Raw genomic sequence first — 19,671 nt, 5'->3', positions numbered from 1 at the left:
CAAAAAAATCTATATTTATTTACACCCAAATTATAAAAATGTTACAATCTAAAAAGACTCATTAAAAGATTTTCTCTCTCAGACGATTAATAATATTACCATTTTTATAATTAAGGCTCGGATATATATGCCCATAAAAATACCGAAATGACTTTTCAAAAATTGCCTTATTTATTTAATAATTTCAAATTATTATGTAAAAAAAATATGAAATTATATTTGACTAATGGATGGTGTGACATAAAGATAAATTTTAGCCTTGTCTAATTTAAAATCAGATCACCTGATGTCAAGTTCAAAATAAAAATAATTTGTATTACGTAGTACTATTTATAGATATTGCATATCTAATGCAATGTATTTTTAGACTTAGAGCGAACAATAAATACATGATTAAAGAAATGTCTACTGTTAACCTAAAGACATGGGCTACTCAACATTGGATTTTTAAAACTACAAAATTAAAATTAGACAACAAAAGTTGAAAAACTAATAGTGGCTGGAATGCAATTATCATATCATCTATCTATAAGATACGCCGTATTCAATACGAATTATGACAAACTCAGTAGAATATTGAATTCATTAAAGTTTAGTTTCATTCAGGTTTAAGGGGAAAATAAAAACAAATTCTTATAGATTATATACCACATATCAACTCATCAACATTAAAATTTGGACTATCCTCGGTTGAATCAAATATGATGATTACCATTTTAGTATTTTTTATATTGAGTATAATCCTATATGATGTATACGATCCTATATGATGTATACGTTATAAAGTTTTTTTTTTTAAAAAAAATACGATTTAAATGTTTAATATATAATTTATGAAAATTATATCCATGTTTTTTAAAAATAAATATTTTATTTTATTTTTTTACAATAAATGTTTATTTAAATATATACATAAATTAAATAAAAAAAAGAGTACAAAATTATGATTTATCTACATGGTATTTTCAAGTTAAAATAATTATACAATATAAAATATATTTACAAGTTTTCTTATAATTAATTAGTGATAAATTAAATATTTAAAAAATGATGATCCTACTGAAATATATATGAATGACAATAATATTTTATGCTTTTACACACCAAATTATGCAAATGTTATTAAATATAGACTTATATATTTTTTTTTTAATATTATGCTACATTTGACAAAATATTTGGTAGTTACAATGATTTGTGATATGATTTCTATATTTCTACGGTTATGTTTTTCAAAGAAATTAATTCCTCATAAATTAACAACAAAAAAAAATTAAAAAAATTTGTCAATAAAATAAAATAATCAAACTTAAATATCTAATAATTACTTATATTGTTATCACGGTTGTCTACACAGGTTGGACCTTATCACTTGTCTAAATGGCAACTATAGAAACTAATAGCGTTTATTCTATCAGACCCGGTTTTTAATATGTTTTTAGTGTTTTTACACTTACAATAGTCAATAATTTATACAGTTTTTGCCAATAAATTACCGCAGATTGGTGATAAAAATAATATGATTTGATTACCCGATAGAAAACAATGTTATTAACAATTTAAGTTCTGTAAAGACTATCGCTAAACTTTTACACGGTGGCTACATGGGTTGAATATCCGCGAGCTTCAACCTGTGTAGATAACCGTGATAATTATATAAGGAAGCTACTGACGTTTTATATTTAGTTTTCATAGATATTGAGTATTTATAAATTATTCAAGTGATATTCACAATTTAATTACAATTCAATAATAAAAAATAAAACAACCAACATACAAAAAAATATATATACAAAGTATTTATATGTTTTATATAATTAATTTAATTGATAACAACTCCTTTAGTTTTAAATCCAATTTTTCAAATTCTTCAGCTTTACTATAAAATTCATAAATGTTATGAGTATATAATTTAAAAAAATATAATAATATCAACTTACTTTATAGGTACTATAATAGTATAGTGTCTGTGAGCCAATGTATGTATACAGTCTATGAAGATATGCCTCTCATCATCGTGGCTATTATGGGTACGTTATTTTTTTGTATTTGATCGTCATGAGTTGTTTTTGATAGAACGTTTAAACATTATCTTTTGTAACAACAATATTCACCACACCAAACAAACACTTTTTATGAACCTCCAGATTCATGTGGTTTTAAGGGGATCTTAGCCTTAATCTTCTCTCCTCCTAATTTTTTGTTTTTTCTTCAGTCGATATTGTATGCATACGACTTTGTTTGAATGCAAAAAACTCAGTTATTATATTTCCGTCCAACTCATCTGAAAAATGCAGGGTATTTTCTTCCACGAACTGGTGTAACATTGATAGGCCATCTGGCAAATTTGACGTATCTATCCGAACGAATAAGTCTACATTTTTTACCAATTCGTTATAATTATCATCTGTCATCAGTGAATTTGAAATAATAATATTAACTAATATAAATGTATACGAAAATTAGTACATATCATATACCAAGGTTGTTGATAGTATGGCTGGAGAGAATCTTGAGGCTAATGCTAAGGAACAAATTACTACTCAGACATCAGTTAATATCTCAGATTCGTCAAAAACTTATGTGTTGGTTACTTATTTAGCCTCTGATCAGTCTAGTTGAGTTCAGCTCGCAGTATCTATAGTCGAAATTGATACTATGAGGTCAAATTTTATAGCGGAGAACGAAAAATTGTTAAACTTACTTTCTGATTTAAACCAGCTGGAAGAGTACTCATTGAATTAGCAACTAATATCTGAGCAACAGGTCATGGTCATTGAAGCAAATGATTTCGGCTCTGTCCAGTCGTTGGCATCGGTTCCATTCATCTGGTTACTGATATCTTCTTATTGATAATTCTAGCTCCTCTCCTAGCACTTCAAAAGATTACTCAGGACTTTTACCGAAAGGGCTTTGGTTTTTACCGAAGTTATTGAACAATACTTCTGCCATAATTCGATGGTGAATGACAAAACTATCCAGCATTTGGAATACGTTCAAGGCTTTATGTCCAATGTCCAAATGATCTTATTATAGATGAATTATTATTATAAATAGTATTTAATTAGTTATCTTCATGTTGGTCCACAAGAATTAGTTAAAGGATTCACACTTTCGAACGAAAATAACACTACTATAGGCTAGTACGCTTTAGTGAAGCGATATAACAAACTTCGTAAGCTTGCATCATTGATTTTACTAAAATTTTTGACTGCTCCCGTCGAAACTTCTAAAACCTTTTCTGCTTTACAAGTATTCTTGTCAAATTTTCATAAGAAAATTGCTATTCTGGAATCGCTTTGTATTCCAGATTTATCTTCGTTCTTTCGCAAATAACAAATAATATCTATCCATCCATAGTATAATCAAGTTCGTTAAGTCGCCTACACCATAGGAGTGCAGCAGTCTGGAGACTTGTCCAATTATTTTCATAACAAGAACGGTGGTCTTTGATGGGACGGAAAAATCACGTTGGTATCTTCAGAAAAACTTACATCAACAAAATGTGTAGTGTGTTCTGGTGGTGCTCATCAGATAGTAGATTGTTCTAAGATAAAGACTTGGTCAGTCGATGAGCGATATAACTCAATGTATACCCGTCATTTTTACATAATTGGTTTAGGTGAAGATTAAATTTCGTTCAAGTGTCCATCTTCCTGCTCCATTTGTAAAAAAACGCCATCATACGTTAAACTACATCGAAACCCTACCGCTAACGATGAGAATACTACTTTGCAGTTGCTCTGCTAGACCAGCGACAAGCTCCGACGGCATTGCTCTGGCCCATGTACGAGACACAGTAGAAAGTAAACAGGAATGTATGTGTTCTAATTGATTCTGTTTTCCAGATCAGCATTAAACGTCTGTTTGATGTGATCATATGGTGTTACAGCTTTTGCGCTTGACAGTACTGTTATCGGGTTAACAGATAAGACAGTTCCGAACGGTGTAATTCAGCGAAAGATCTAGCCTAGAGACAGTCCACTTCCACCTCTATAAGAAAAGCCTCGGACACTGTCTTCAAATACTTCTCATATACCAGTGCAGATGCAATCCAAATGATCTATTTTCGACTGGTACTTGATTCATCCGGTATGAAACGATCCAGATGTCGATGCTCAATCCGTGATGATATCATTTGAGTCATCTATTGAGAACATCATAGAAAAGTTTAGGAGGGATGAAGAATCTGAGAAGGATCCACTTCCGTACGAAAAATAAAGGTATATATCCGTAAGACATCAATCATTCAAGCCATATAATCTGTATGCTTTCACATTTCATTTTCATATAACATTTTAAATTTTACAGTAACTATAATATTTGCTAAATATATTGAATACAAAAATGAATTTCTAATTTAATTAATATATATCATTTATATTGGTTAGAAGGTTCATTAATACAATTAAAAATGTGAATAGTATAAAAATATAATAAAATAACAAATCCACACATAATATATAACAAAATAAAGTGAATGGTAAAATACGAAATAATAATTTATAATATTTAGTTAGTATTATGAATATATTTCGTTTAACAAAATACAAATTTTTTAAAAAAATAATAAAAAATAACTAATATAAAATAAGTAAAATTATAATAATTAGAACAAGAATATTATTAAAAAATAAATGAGCAGTATTTTAAGGGAGGAAAAAGAGATGTATTCTAAGATACTCCATCAGAAATAGTCAAACAATTTATGGGACATAATTTGACCCGTAGGCTAAACAAACATGACCATATTATAATAGGAAAAACACTCGCAATTATCGTAAATAATAATACGAAAATCCTAATTAGATTTGATCAACGCTAAGGAGATATATGAAAAGTGGCCTAACTTAGCGAAGGATTACTCATCAAAAGATGAGTATACTTCTTTTATAAAACGGAATAAAAAGCGTCCCAATCCAAGTGTACCGAGACAACGAGACATGATGATCAAAAATGGAACAACCCGTTTTAAACGGAATGTATGTACAGTCTATCATGCATTCAACTCTACATATCTCACTCCTCCAAAAAAGAGAATGCACCTTACTACAGGCAGAAAAAATAAGTCAGATATCAGTGATGCTATTTTTAAAACTCAAAAATAAAGGCTAAAGGGGTTCGAAGAAAAGTGGTTAAAAGTAAATGTCTTTCAACCACCATAATGTTTGTCTTTATTCTACTGATGCTGTGCCCATGACCTGGGTCACAGCTCAAGGAGTAGTGATTAAAGTGTGGGGAGTGGTTTTTGAATCGACTAAATATAATACTAAAAATATATAAAAAAACAAAAATGTTATAATCATTACTTGGATTTACAAAATAAAATCCTTGAATGTTATTTTGAATAAGTGCTAAAACATTTCTTTTTTTTTTTACAGAAAAATAAATGTAGCTTCAAACTACATTGTAAATAAAAGAAAAACTATTGATGTCTGTGATCATAAATCATGTCAGTTAAATTTGATAATGACGAAATACGGTTTGACCCGTGGACTAATACCCGATGAAGTTGTTGGAACAACTAAAATCGATGGCAAATTGACATTCGTTCTAAAATGGAAAAACGCAAACAACGATTAAGTAGATTTGATCAACGCCGCTAAGGAAATATATGAAAAGTGGCCTAACTTAGCGATGGATTACTCGTCAAAAGATGAGTATACTTGTTTTATGAAACGGGATAAAAAGCGTCCCCTTCCAAGTGTACCGAGACAACGAGACAATTCGTTATAAACGGAACGTATGGACAGTCTATCATGCATTCAACTCTACATATCTCACTCCTCCAAAAAAGAGAATGCACTTGAGTACGGGCAAAAGAAATAATTCTGATGTTAGTGATGTTATTTTTAAAACTCAAAAATAAAGGCTAAAGGGATTCGAAGAAAAGTGGTTAAAAGTAAAATGTCTTTCAACCACCATAATGTTTGTCTATATTCTACTGATGCTGTGCCCATGACCTGGGTCACGGCTCATGGAGTAGTGATTAAAGTGTGGGGAGTGGTTTTTGAATCGACTAAATATAATACTAAAAATATATAAAAAAACAAAAATGTTATAATCATTACTTGGATTTACAAAATAAAATCCTTGAATGTTATTTTGACTAAGTACTAAAACATTTCTTTTTTTACAGAAAAATAAATGTAGCTTCAAACTACATTGTAAATAAAAGAAAAACTATTGATGTCTGTGATGATAAATCATGTAAGTTAAATTTGAGAATGACGAAATACGGTTTGACCCATGGACTAATACCCGATGAAGTTGTTGGAACAACTAAAATCGATGGCAAATTGACATTCGTTCTAAAATGGAAAAACGCAAACAACGAATAAGTAGATTTGATCAACGCCGCTAAGGAGATATATGAAAAGTGGCCTAACTTAGCGATGGATTACTCGTCAAAAGATGAGTATACTTGTTTTATGAAACGGGATAAAAAGCGTCCCCTTCCAAGTGTACCGAGACAACGAGACAATTCGTTATAAACGGAACGTATGGACAGTCTATCATGCATTCAACTCTACATATCTCAATCCCCCAAAAAAGAGAATGCACTTGAGTACGGGCAAAAGAAATAATTCTGATGTTAGTGATGCTATTTTTAAAACTCAAAAATAAAGGCTAAAGGGGTTCGAAGAAAAGTGGTTAAAAGTAAATGTCTTTCAACCACCATAATGTTTGTCTTTATTCTACTGATGCTGTGCCCATGACCTGGGTCACAGCTCAAGGAGTAGTGATTAAAGTGTGGGGAGTGGTTTTTGAATCGACTAAATATAATACTAAAAATATATAAAAAAACAAAAATGTTATAATCATTACTTGGATTTACAAAATAAAATCCTTGAATGTTATTTTGAATAAGTGCTAAAACATTTCTTTTTTTTTTACAGAAAAATAAATGTAGCTTCAAACTACATTGTAAATAAAAGAAAAACTATTGATGTCTGTGATCATAAATCATGTCAGTTAAATTTGATAATGACGAAATACGGTTTGACCCGTGGACTAATACCCGATGAAGTTGTTGGAACAACTAAAATCGATGGCAAATTGACATTCGTTCTAAAATGGAAAAACGCAAACAACGATTAAGTAGATTTGATCAACGCCGCTAAGGAAATATATGAAAAGTGGCCTAACTTAGCGATGGATTACTCGTCAAAAGATGAGTATACTTGTTTTATGAAACGGGATAAAAAGCGTCCCCTTCCAAGTGTACCGAGACAACGAGACAATTCGTTATAAACGGAACGTATGGACAGTCTATCATGCATTCAACTCTACATATCTCACTCCTCCAAAAAAGAGAATGCACTTGAGTACGGGCAAAAGAAATAATTCTGATGTTAGTGATGCTATTTTTAAAACTCAAAAATAAAGGCTAAAGGGATTCGAAGAAAAGTGGTTAAAAGTAAAATGTCTTTCAACCACCATAATGTTTGTCTATATTCTACTGATGCTGTGCCCATGACCTGGGTCACGGCTCATGGAGTAGTGATTAAAGTGTGGGGAGTGGTTTTTGAATCGACTAAATATAATACTAAAAATATATAAAAAAACAAAAATGTTATAATCATTACTTGGATTTACAAAATAAAATCCTTGAATGTTATTTTGACTAAGTACTAAAACATTTCTTTTTTTACAGAAAAATAAATGTAGCTTCAAACTACATTGTAAATAAAAGAAAAACTATTGATGTCTGTGATGATAAATCATGTAAGTTAAATTTGAGAATGACGAAATACGGTTTGACCCATGGACTAATACCCGATGAAGTTGTTGGAACAACTAAAATCGATGGCAAATTGACATTCGTTCTAAAATGGAAAAACGCAAACAACGATTAAGTAGATTTGATCAACGCCGCTAAGGAGATATATGAAAAGTGGCCTAACTTAGCGATGGATTACTCGTCAAAAGATGAGTATACTTGTTTTATGAAACGGGATAAAAAGCGTCCCCTTCCAAGTGTACCGAGACAACGAGACAATTCGTTATAAACGGAACGTATGGACAGTCTATCATGCATTCAACTCTACATATCTCAATCCCCCAAAAAAGAGAATGCACTTGAGTACGGGCAAAAGAAATAATTCTGATGTTAGTGATGCTATTTTTAAAACTCAAAAATAAAGGCTAAAGGGGTTCGAAGAAAAGTGGTTAAAAGTAAAATGTCTTTCAACCACCATAATGTTTGTCTTTATTCTACTGCTGCTCTGCCCATGACCTGGGTCACGGCTTAAGGAGTAGTGATTAATGTGTGGGGAGTGGTTTTTGAATCGACTAAATATAATACTAAAAATATATAAAAAAACAAAAATGTTATAATCATTACTTGGATTTACAAAATAAAATCCTTGAATGTTATTTTGAATAAGTGCTAAAACATTTCTTTTTTTTTTTACAGAAAAATAAATGTAGCTTCAAACTACATTGTAAATAAAAGAAAAACTATTGATGTCTGTGATCATAAATCATGTCAGTTAAATTTGATAATGACGAAATACGGTTTGACCCGTGGACTAATACCCGATGAAGTTGTTGGAACAACTAAAATCGATGGCAAATTGACATTCGTTCTAAAATGGAAAAACGCAAACAACGATTAAGTAGATTTGATCAACGCCGCTAAGGAGATATATGAAAAGTGGCCTAACTTAGCGATGGATTACTCGTCAAAAGATGAGTATACTTGTTTTATGAAACGGGATAAAAAACGTCCCCTTCCTAGTGTACCGAGACAACGAGACAATTCGTTATAAACGGAACGTATGGACAGTCTATCATGCATTCAACTCTACATATCTCACTCCTCCAAAAAAGAGAATGCACCTTACTACAGGCAGAAAAAATAAGTCAGATGTCAGTGATGCTATTTTTAAAACTCAAAAATAAAGGCTAAAGGGGTTCGAAGAAAAGTGGTTAAAAGTAAAATGTCTTTCAACCACCATAATGTTTGTCTTTATTCTACTGCTGCTCTGCCCATGACCTGGGTCACGGCTTAAGGAGTAGTGATTAATGTGTGGGGAGTGGTTTTTGAATCGACTAAATATAATACTAAAAATATATAAAAAAACAAAAATGTTATAATCATTACTTGGATTTACAAAATAAAATCCTTGAATGTTATTTTGAATAAGTGCTAAAACATTTCTTTTTTTTTTTACAGAAAAATAAATGTAGCTTCAAACTACATTGTAAATAAAAGAAAAACTATTGATGTCTGTGATGATAAATCATGTCAGTTAAATTTGAGAATGACGAAATACGGTTTGACCCGTGGACTGATACCCGATGAAGTTGTTGGAACAACTAAAATCGATGGCAAATTGACATTCGTTCTAAAATGGAAAAACGCAAACAACGATTAAGTAGATTTGATCAACGCCGCTAAGGAGATATATGAAAAGTGGCCTAACTTAGCGATGGATTACTCGTCAAAAGATGAGTATACTTGTTTTATGAAACGGGATAAAAAGCGTCCCCTTCCAAGTGTACCGAGACAACGAGACAATTCGTTATAAACGGAACGTATGGACAGTCTATCATGCATTCAATTCTACATATCTCATTCCCCCAAAAAAGAGAATGCACTTGAGTACGGGCAAAAGAAATAATTCTGATGTTAGTGATGCTATTTTTAAAACTCAAAAATAAAGGCTAAAGGGATTCGAAGAAATGTGGTTAAAAGTAAAATGTCTTTCAACCACCATAATGTTTGTCTTTATTCTATACTCCGTTTCACGAGAGAAGGTACACGTTTTTTCGTCCGTCGATGCGCATCTCCCACCAATGTCGCCCGTTCGTTCACGATCGTAAAATGTTCCGGCTGCGGTCGGCAACGACTCGTTCGCATACGTAGCGCTGCTAACGTACATAACAAAATTTAAACGGCAACTGTTGTCTATAATACAACTCTAACCGCGTAACACGTACACACTGTATACATCTACATACCTTCGATTTTATCGCACTATTCTGTTTGTTTTTTACTTTTTGTTTTTTGCAATTTAATTTGTAAATAATTATGAATGCTGCTGTAGAAGAAAATGTGCCTAGCACATCGTCTAAGCCAACACCATCGCCCGTGTAAAAAAATAAAAATGGAAAGGTAAGGTATCTCTAAATTATTAAACATTATTTGTTATACCAGTGGCGTATTTTATGGTCTTAATAATTTATTTTACCCTCGTGAATAATAATTTAGTGTTCCACCACCCTAAAATTAGGTCAAATACGCCACTGTTTTATACAATATTGAAAATATTTTAATTTTTTGAATAATTTAATTGTTACAAGTACGTAACTCGTCGTAAACACATAATATTGATAAAGGCAATTTTATTATTTTTTTAGTTTGTCGGAACCAGTCAGAAAACACTTATTATTAATTTGTACAAAAAGTATCTACTGGAACAACCAACAATGAAATACATCGATCTAATGATGTCGTTGTCGACTGATACGGGGTTCGGTTTACGCACAATAAGAAGTACTGTTAAGGAGTATAAAGAAACAGGAGTAGTGTCCTCACCAAACAAAAAAAAAATACGATCTACAGTTATTGAAAAAATTGATGATTTCAATAAGAACGCGATTCGCCAAAAAATACACAGCTTCTGGTTCAGACGAGAAATACCTACACTGATGAAAGTTTTGGCGGTTATTAACGAAGATTCTGAACTTCCAAATCTATCTCGTAGTGGTTTGTATCGGTTGTTAGCTGACTTAAATTTCGAATTCACTAAAAGAAATAGAAATAGTGCATTAACAGAGAGGAATGATCTGATATTATGGCGTAGACGTTTTATCCGAGATATAAGACGTTATAGAAATGAAGGTCGAACAATTTATTTCTTAGATGAGACTTGGGTAAATGCCGGGGAGTGTACGAACAAAGTATGGGTCGACAACACCGTAAAATCGTGCCATGATGCATTCATAAAAGGACTAACGACTGGGGCCAAGAATCCTACAGGTAAAGGCAAACGATTAATTGTTCTACATATTGGTTCATCTAACGGTTTCGTCGAGGGTGGTCTGCTGTGTTTTGAATCAAAAAAAAATTCAGCCGACTACCACGACGAAATGAATGGTGATTCATTTTTTGAATGGTTTTGTAGAGTCTTACCTCTATTGAACGAAAATTCTGTGATAGTGATGGACAATGCGTCGTACCATTCAGTGAAAAAAGACCCAATACCAACAAAGTCTTGGACAAAAAATAAAATCATTCAATGGTTGCAAGACAAGAATGTAGAGATTGACAAAACATGGCTCAAAATTGAACTGTTAGACAAGGTTCAACAGTTTCAACCTGTTAATAAATACGTCATTGACGAAGAAGCAAAAAAATATAATAAAATTGTCCTACGTTTACCACCGTACCATTGCGAATTAAATCCAATTGAATTAGCATGGTCGGTGGTAAAAAATCACGTGAGGCAGAACAATTCTACGTACAAATTGAGTGATGTACGGCAATTGTTGATAGATGGAGTTAAAAAAGTTTCTCCGGAAATGTGGGCCAATTTTGTAAAACACACCATCGCAGAAGAAAACAAGATGTGGGATATTGATTGTATTTCAGAAGAAATGTTAGAAGAAAATCCTTCAACCACTCATGTACTAACAATAACAGGGGAGACAACTTCGGATTCCGACTAATATGAAATATTATAAGTACTTATTATTTTTTTTTATACATTCTTATTCTTATTTATTGAAAATATACAAATTAAATAAATATTAACTTGTGTTTACTATTATTTTATAACAAAAAAAATACCTGTATCACTCATAATATTTTAGTGATGGTAAACACTATAGTACGCTGTATACACGTTACACCGAATGTTATCGGGGTGTATAATCGATTTGGCTAGCCGCCGGGCAGTAAAAAGTGAGGGAAATTTGGCCTCCGCGCTGTTGACGGCGTCAGTCGGATGCGCGACTCGTGTACCTTCTCTCGTGAAACGGAGTATACTGATGCTGTGCCCATGACCTGGGTCACGGCTCAAGGAGTAGTGATTAAAGTGTGGGGAGTGGTTTTTGAATCAACTAAATATAATACTAAAAATATATAAAAAAACAAAAATGTTATAATCATAACTTGGATTTACAAAAAAAAATCCATGAATGTTATTTTGACTAAGTACTAAAACATTTCTTTTTTTACAGAAAAATAAATGTAGCTTCAAACTACATTGTAAATAAAAGAAAAACTATTGATGTCTGTGATGATAAATCATGTCAGTTAAATTTGAGAATGACGAAATACGGTTTGACCCGTGGACTAATACCCGATGAAGTTGTTGGAACAACTAAAATCGATGGCAAATTGACATTCGTTCTAAAATGGAAAAACGCAAACAATGATTAAGTAGATTTGATCAACGCCGCTAAGGAGATATATGAAAAGTGGCCTAACTTAGCAATGGATTACTCGTCAAAAGATGAGTATACTTCTTTTATGAAACGGTATAAAAAGCGTCCCCTTCGAAGTATACCGAGACAACGAGACAATCCGTTATAAACGGAACGTATGTACAGTCTATCATGCATTCAACTCTACATATCTCACTCCTCCAAAAAAGAGAATTCATCTTGCTACGGGCAGAAAGAATAATTCGAATATCAGTGATGCCAACCATATTAACTCTAATATAAAGAGAATTTTTAATGGATTCTGGTGATAAAGAACTTCTTCTAATGGTTTCATAATGTTGTATTAGGGAATTAGTCGTTCTACATTTGCAGAATGAGGTTTAGCGTTAAATATTTTAAACATTATTTTTTACTGTGTATTAATAGTATGTTTGTGTAGAAAATACTATATAGATAATTATTAAAATTTAGTTTGACTAAAAACCATTAAAATGTGAAGCTATAAAATTAATCATAATATTATAAAGATTTAATTTTAATAACACACTTAAATTTCGTACTACACAAAGTGTGTCGTACTATACACAATTTTAGGGGCTGTTCCGAATTATATCTATCAAATACGTCATGACCTCAGTATTGAATGATATATGATCGACCTAACAATTTTTAACCCCCATTTAAATCTAGCAATTAGTTTGTTTAAAAAATCATGAAAATATTGAATTCTGGATCAATTGTGTTTAAAACAGATGTTTGATCATCGGTTTCTCTTTCTACTTCTTGGCATGCTGATCCCGTTGTAATTTCCTTGTAAACGTCATTATCCGACCCGCTGCTTTCTAACTATAGATAGCTAGTTGATATTCATTATTAAATGGAAAAATGCAAAATATGGGAAAGTAGATTTGATCAACACTAAGGATAAATATGAAAAGTGGCCTAACTTAGCGATGGATTACTTTCAGGCAAGTCTATTTTATACGTCACCTAATTGCGAAAAATGGACAAATCTGTAACCATAACATTACTTAAGTATTTCAGCGGTTCGGGGAGTAGTGAGTAGGATGTAAGGGATGGTTTTTAAATCGGTTAGTTTAGTAACCTATAACAAAGAAAGCTGTTTAGGTTATACATACAATAGAATGTGTATAATATACAGCATCAAAATAAAAAAGTAATAGATGTTTTACCTTTTCTTATTTATTATATTAATTATTTTAATAATTATTAGTTTAAGTGCCAATAGATATGTAATGACTACGTTTTTTTTCAATAAAAAGAAACATATAATTAAAGTTTGAATCATTACTGTCAAAGTTACCTAATCAAAAGGTAGTGTTTATTGCCATAGACCGAGTTATAAAATTATTTCAAATGTATAACATGGATGAAAAGTAAGTAAGTTTTTAAAGTTATTCACACAATATAGATTTCAAAAAACTTTAAGTATAATTTACTAAAAGCTACAATTTAGGTTAGTTTATTTTTTATTTTCTAAGAATCGAATTTAAACGACCTGGAATCAGATGAATATACTTTAGAAAAACCAAATACTTCACTGTAAAGTGAAGACTCTCTAGAATTGGAATATTTCAATAGTATCAGTAATGATGAATATTGAGAAGCATAGATGAATCGAATAAAAACGACATGGAAACAGATGTATATACTTCAGAAAAATCAATTACTTCATAGAAAAGTGAAGATTGTTTAGAATTCGGGGTGGAGGGGGATCTAATTTCGGGTCTGGAAAATATATTTTTCTGGCTGATTAGTTCATTAGCTGATTTTTTCAGAGGCTTACACGTAGACATGAACTTGAAAAAAATATTATTTAATATACTCTGATTTATAAAATAACTTTTAAATACATTATATAATATTGTCGCAAACGTACCACTTGTTGGCGACTTACTTTTTGCCGTCGATCGGTTTTCCGCGTGCGTCAACGAAGACGACGACGACGACGCCGCTCAGAGCCCATATATGCATCCGGTCACCATTGTTATTTCGTGTGTACCTAATCTATCAATTGTAGTTACTGGATCACCCTAACTGCTGCCGATTATTAGCTAAATTTTTGTGAACAACCAGACACTTGATACACATGTCTTAAGATTTCCACTTTAAGATTCACAGCAATTCGAATTACGACTTATGTAATAAACCTCGTGAAAGCTATAATTAACTCTTAAAAGTGACATACCGTCATGTTTTCAACGGTTGGTACATTCTACATTAAGGTCAGCTAAAAAGTCTGATAACAAAGACATTAAAACCCATCTAAGCTAAAATAAAATTGGAAAATTACTTTAACTTCGGGGCTTCAACTAGCACAGCGATAAAAATTGAAAAAAAAAGTAACAATATAATACTGTGAACAAAAACAGCCGTGGAACGTCGGAAAATATTTTAAACATTATTTGTACGGACCGGGAACGAATATTAATATTCTGAGCACCCGGTAACCGATATACTTTGTAGCGCTACTATAATATTCTCACACACCGACTGACCTACGTAAAAATGTGTATATGTGTATAGCAAATCAAAGGAAGTGGACGGGGTCGCCGAGCAAGACCAAAGAGTGCTAGTGTGCGGTGGTGTGTGTATGTGTGTATCATTGTATGTGCGTACTTAAATACTAAACGGATATAGGTAACGCAATGCAATATTGGTAAAAATACACGGTATAATACAATAATAATAAACTACGGCTCTTCTGGCCGAACAATACAAAAATATCAATAACGAGTAAATAAATAATAGAAAAATAACTCACAGTTTTTTGTGGAGTGCAGACTGGCCAGCTGTTTTCCTATAGCCTGTATAATATATAAATCTGCCAATTTGTGACAAGTATATGTTAATTAATAAAAACAACAAACTTAGGAGTAATTAGTACCCATAAAATATAATAAAAGAATAAAATTGGCGATCAGCGCCTATAAACGAAAATATAATAATAATTAGTAGCGATTCATACTCACAATTTTGGAGTATATGTGGCCGTGGCGATTAGCGCCCACAAAACACAACTTAAAACATTAAAAAATTGCCTATTTATTACGACGATTAGCGTACGTATAATGTTGGTTAACACTGGAGAACGAACGAACGAAAACTGAAAATTATTCGTTATAAAGCGTAATTACTATATATTATAATATTATATAGTACTTCACAATCGACAAAATAGTATAATAATAATTAAGAAACATAAAAAGAAATATAATGGGCGGCGCTCGAGTGTTTATGCGCGTGTGTGTAACAGGTCGGTCGGTGATGACCGAGAATCGGCCTATTTATAGTTGTATATAATTATTTGATTAACGGCGGAAACGGTGCAGCAAACATTATTGTTTACTGTGTATTAATAGTGTGTTTGTGTAGAAAATACTATATAAATAATTATTAAAATTTAGTTTGACTAAAAACCATTAAAATGTGAAGCTATAAAATTAAACATAATATTATAAAGATTTAATTTGAATAACACACTTAAATTTCGTACTACACACAATTTTAGGGACTGTTCCGAATTATACCTATCAAATACGTCATGACCTCAGTATTGAATGATATATGATCGTCTTAACAATTTTTAACCCCCATTTAAATCTAGCAATTAGTTTGTTTAAAAAATCATGAAAATATTGAATTCGGGATCAATTGTGTTAAAAACAGATGATTGATTATTGTCCTCTTCCTCTTTTTCTTGGCATGCTGATTCCGTTGCAATTTCATTGTAAACGTCATTATCCGAGCCGCTACTATTTCAGAGCCTTCACTTTATCTTTCGCTGTTTTTTTGACACGTCACAAAATACTTAAAAATAAGATATTACATTTAAACAAAATTAAAAAAAAAAAAAACAGATTTATAGACAAAATTTGTCCAAATAATAATAATAATAATAATTAACTCGAAGAATAAGTTAATTAGTTTCAGTGTTGAAAATTATAAGGCTGGTAGAATGAAAATTTTGCGTATTCAACATTTGAAAACTAACATGCAGAAAATATGTTGCTTACTTGTCAAAACTAAATAATTAAAGCTTATAGCAATCCTATTTCTGATTGCTATTCCTTTGTTTCCATTAGATCTAAATTGTATTAAATGTCTTATAAAAATTATAGTTACAATTCACAAGTTTTAAAAATGTTATATCATCACTAAATGTTTGTACAATCAAAGGATATTAAAAGAAAAACTCTAATATTTAAATTGTATATATTAATAATTGATGGACAGTATTTTACTACCTATAATCATGTAATTAATTGATCGATTAGGTATATTTGTTTCAATATAAAAAAACATCCATAGTTTAAACAGTTTAATTTATATTAGGTGATCTACAATGTTTTACAATTAAAAATAAATAAACTCCTAAATTGTGTTCATGCATAAAACACCAAATAGGAAAAATAATTAAAAATTAAAAACAAAATGCCAAATGAACTATCTTACCTTATTAATATTATGAAACCAAATCTTTAATATTTCATCTCCTTTAAACTTTATTACCCAACACTTCCACACTGAAAGTTAACTGACATCTGTAAAATAAAATAAAAATTAGATTAAATATGATACTATAGGTTTTTATGAAAATATATAAATCATAATAACAAACACATTAGTTTTTCTGAAGTTTCAATTATCAAATTGTATTTATGTCTAAATTGTATTCAATGTTTTTCACCAATACTGCTAAAATAAAAAGTACAATATGAGTAATTATGTGAAGTTAAATCATAATGCAAAATATATATAATAAGATAAATAAAAATATTTGACTACAGACTTTTAATATTGAATTATTAAATTCTTTTTATCTTTTAAAATTTTTCATATCAGAATAAATGTATGGCAATATAAAAATTTAAGAAGATTGATTCAGTTATTATTTATTTATTCTATTCATGGATTGATACATATCCCCAGCTAAAAAAAATTATAATAAATCTCAGATTCTTTAAAGGTGTTAAAGTCAATTTAAACCTAAATATTAATAATCTTTAGAGAACTATAGAATTATAATTTAATAGGTGCATTTATTTATCACAGAAATAAATAAAACAAACTATGTTTTTCAAAAACTTGAATAATAAGTAAATTAATTAGATTAAATATAACTAACCTTATTAGTTATACTATTATACATTTAATCGGTTGCCATCTTAGCACTTCATAAGCTTGTGTACCCATACTGACCATATTCAATGTATACTGAAATTTGTAAAATTTAAACATAAAATTAGAAAAATAGAAAATTATTTAAGTATTAATATATGTCCAGGGCCAACAATGGTAAACAAATCGTGGTGACTGGCCCAGAGTTGCCCAGAGCTCAAAACATGATTACGACGCGCAGTGCCACCAACGGAATACTTAAAATTGTAAACAAAAATTTTTTATGATTTGTATATAAATATATATTTTTCTAAATAAAACAACATTACCTAATAGTTAAAATGTTATCTATTATTTTAATACACCAGAAAACTAACGATAACGACATTATATATATTTTTTAATTTACTTACTGAATCCTAATATTTTAATATATTCCATATACCATAAAATGTTCAACGATAAATAGTAAAATGTAAGCACATTAACAATTATATAAAAAAAAATCATAATATCAATAACATATGAATACCTATCTTAAATCCACATGAATTAATGCATCTATTAGAATTCGACATCAACTGATTTAAAATATTTTATAAATTCCAGCTTTATAAATATTAACCAGAAGATACTTGGCTTATATTAATATTTAATCGCTGTTGTCGTATAATAAAATCTTAAATATAAAATTCGAAAAATATTTTAATGGACACATTTAGTCTTAATAAACAATATAGGTACACTCTTTGGCCTCCATTTGTTTATTTGGGACGAGGACCCCTAAGACTTATTTAACACACCACTAGCATAATGTTATTAATATATTGTACATAGCAAAAATATAAGTTACTTACACTGAATGTTAAATCTGTAAAATATAAACATATAATTAGAATAAAGATAAAAAAAAAAGTTTGCATGAAAAGATACTTATTACATATTATTAAAATATACATTATATTCTTTTAAATTATGCTTTATGCTCGTAATAAAATATAATGTGTAAGTCGAGTATTAACAGCAATTGTTTTGAGAAATAATGAAAATATAAACACTATTATATTAATTAAACATTTTGTATAAAAGTATTATTATAAACAAAGAAGTTGGAGAATATTAAAAAAAATAATAATAACAAAAAAACTAATAGTCATAATTTTACAATTTTGTATTAATTTTTAACAATTTAAATTTATAATAATTGTAATATGCATACATAAATATATGTATGTATAATTAAAAAACAAAATATAGATGATTCTTGCATTTATAGCTATCGTTGTAATGTGTATCTACATAAATAAATAAAAATAAAAATAGATTATACCAATATAGATTTATTGGTTATAAACGATTATGAAAGTAATCGTTACACAATCCATATTATCAGGACTTTTGGTTTGAGGTATTTGAAGTTATTTTAGAAGGTGAAATTAACAATTCTTAATCATTTATGAATTCAATGTATTTTTAAATAGTACCCATACGGACATTGAAGCCAGAAATGATTAACAGTTATTAATTAGAATGTAACGGTCTCTCGAACATAGTCATATGTTATTTTCCCACAATTAAATATTAATAAATTACTAATTTATATTTTTTAATTAATACATACAACATAAAATAGACTCAACTCGCCTTATTATTAATATAACTAACCAAATCTGTAATCTGTCGTCTCATTTAAACTTCATTATCCAATACTTACACATGGAGTGTTGATGGAAATCTGTAAAATTAAAAAAAAAAAAAAATTAAATTAAAGATAATAATATAAATTTTATGAAAATAAATAATGCATACTAAATTAATAAAAACACCATAATCTTTTTGAAGTAAAGATTTTCACATGATATTTAAGTCAAAATTATATTAAATGCCTTGTAAAAATTATAATTACAATTCACACATTTTAAAAAGGTTACATCACAATTGGTTACGTACAATTAAAGTACCTGTCTAATAATCTAATTTTATATAAACATAATAAATTGATGGACATTCATGTAATTAAAAAATCAAATAGTTATATATGTTTCAATATAATAGGAAATCTATGGTTTATTATAGAATTGATATTCTACTATTTTTCTGCAATAAAAAATAAATAAATTATTAAATGGT

The 19,671-nt window shown here is 29.9% G+C and overlaps 1 protein-coding gene and 1 long non-coding RNA gene across 2 annotated transcripts; one reads left to right on the top strand and one right to left on the bottom strand.

The window, feature by feature from the left end:
• Positions 1–9,248: 9,248 nt before the first annotated feature.
• Positions 9,249–11,679, top strand: LOC113555299. The gene is made up of 2 exons (XM_026959722.1): positions 9,249–10,123; positions 10,369–11,679. Exon 2 carries the CDS (start codon positions 10,438–10,440, stop codon positions 11,677–11,679), a length of 1,242 nt encoding a protein of 413 aa, XP_026815523.1. The 5' UTR covers positions 9,249–10,123; positions 10,369–10,437.
• A 4,360-nt stretch (positions 11,680–16,039) lies between these two features.
• LOC113554778 lies at positions 16,040–17,101 on the bottom strand. Its single transcript, XR_003405304.1, has 3 exons — positions 17,042–17,101; positions 16,876–16,964; positions 16,040–16,230 (listed from the first exon to the last, which is right to left on the bottom strand). It is a non-coding gene; the product is annotated as an uncharacterized LOC113554778 (long non-coding RNA).
• Positions 17,102–19,671: the final 2,570 nt, after the last annotated feature.

Source organism: Rhopalosiphum maidis, chromosome 2 (assembly GCF_003676215.2).
Source record: "Rhopalosiphum maidis isolate BTI-1 chromosome 2, ASM367621v3, whole genome shotgun sequence".
NCBI classification, from domain to species: domain Eukaryota; kingdom Metazoa; phylum Arthropoda; class Insecta; order Hemiptera; family Aphididae; genus Rhopalosiphum; species Rhopalosiphum maidis.
This window is presented reverse-complemented; position numbering and strand designations above follow the sequence as displayed.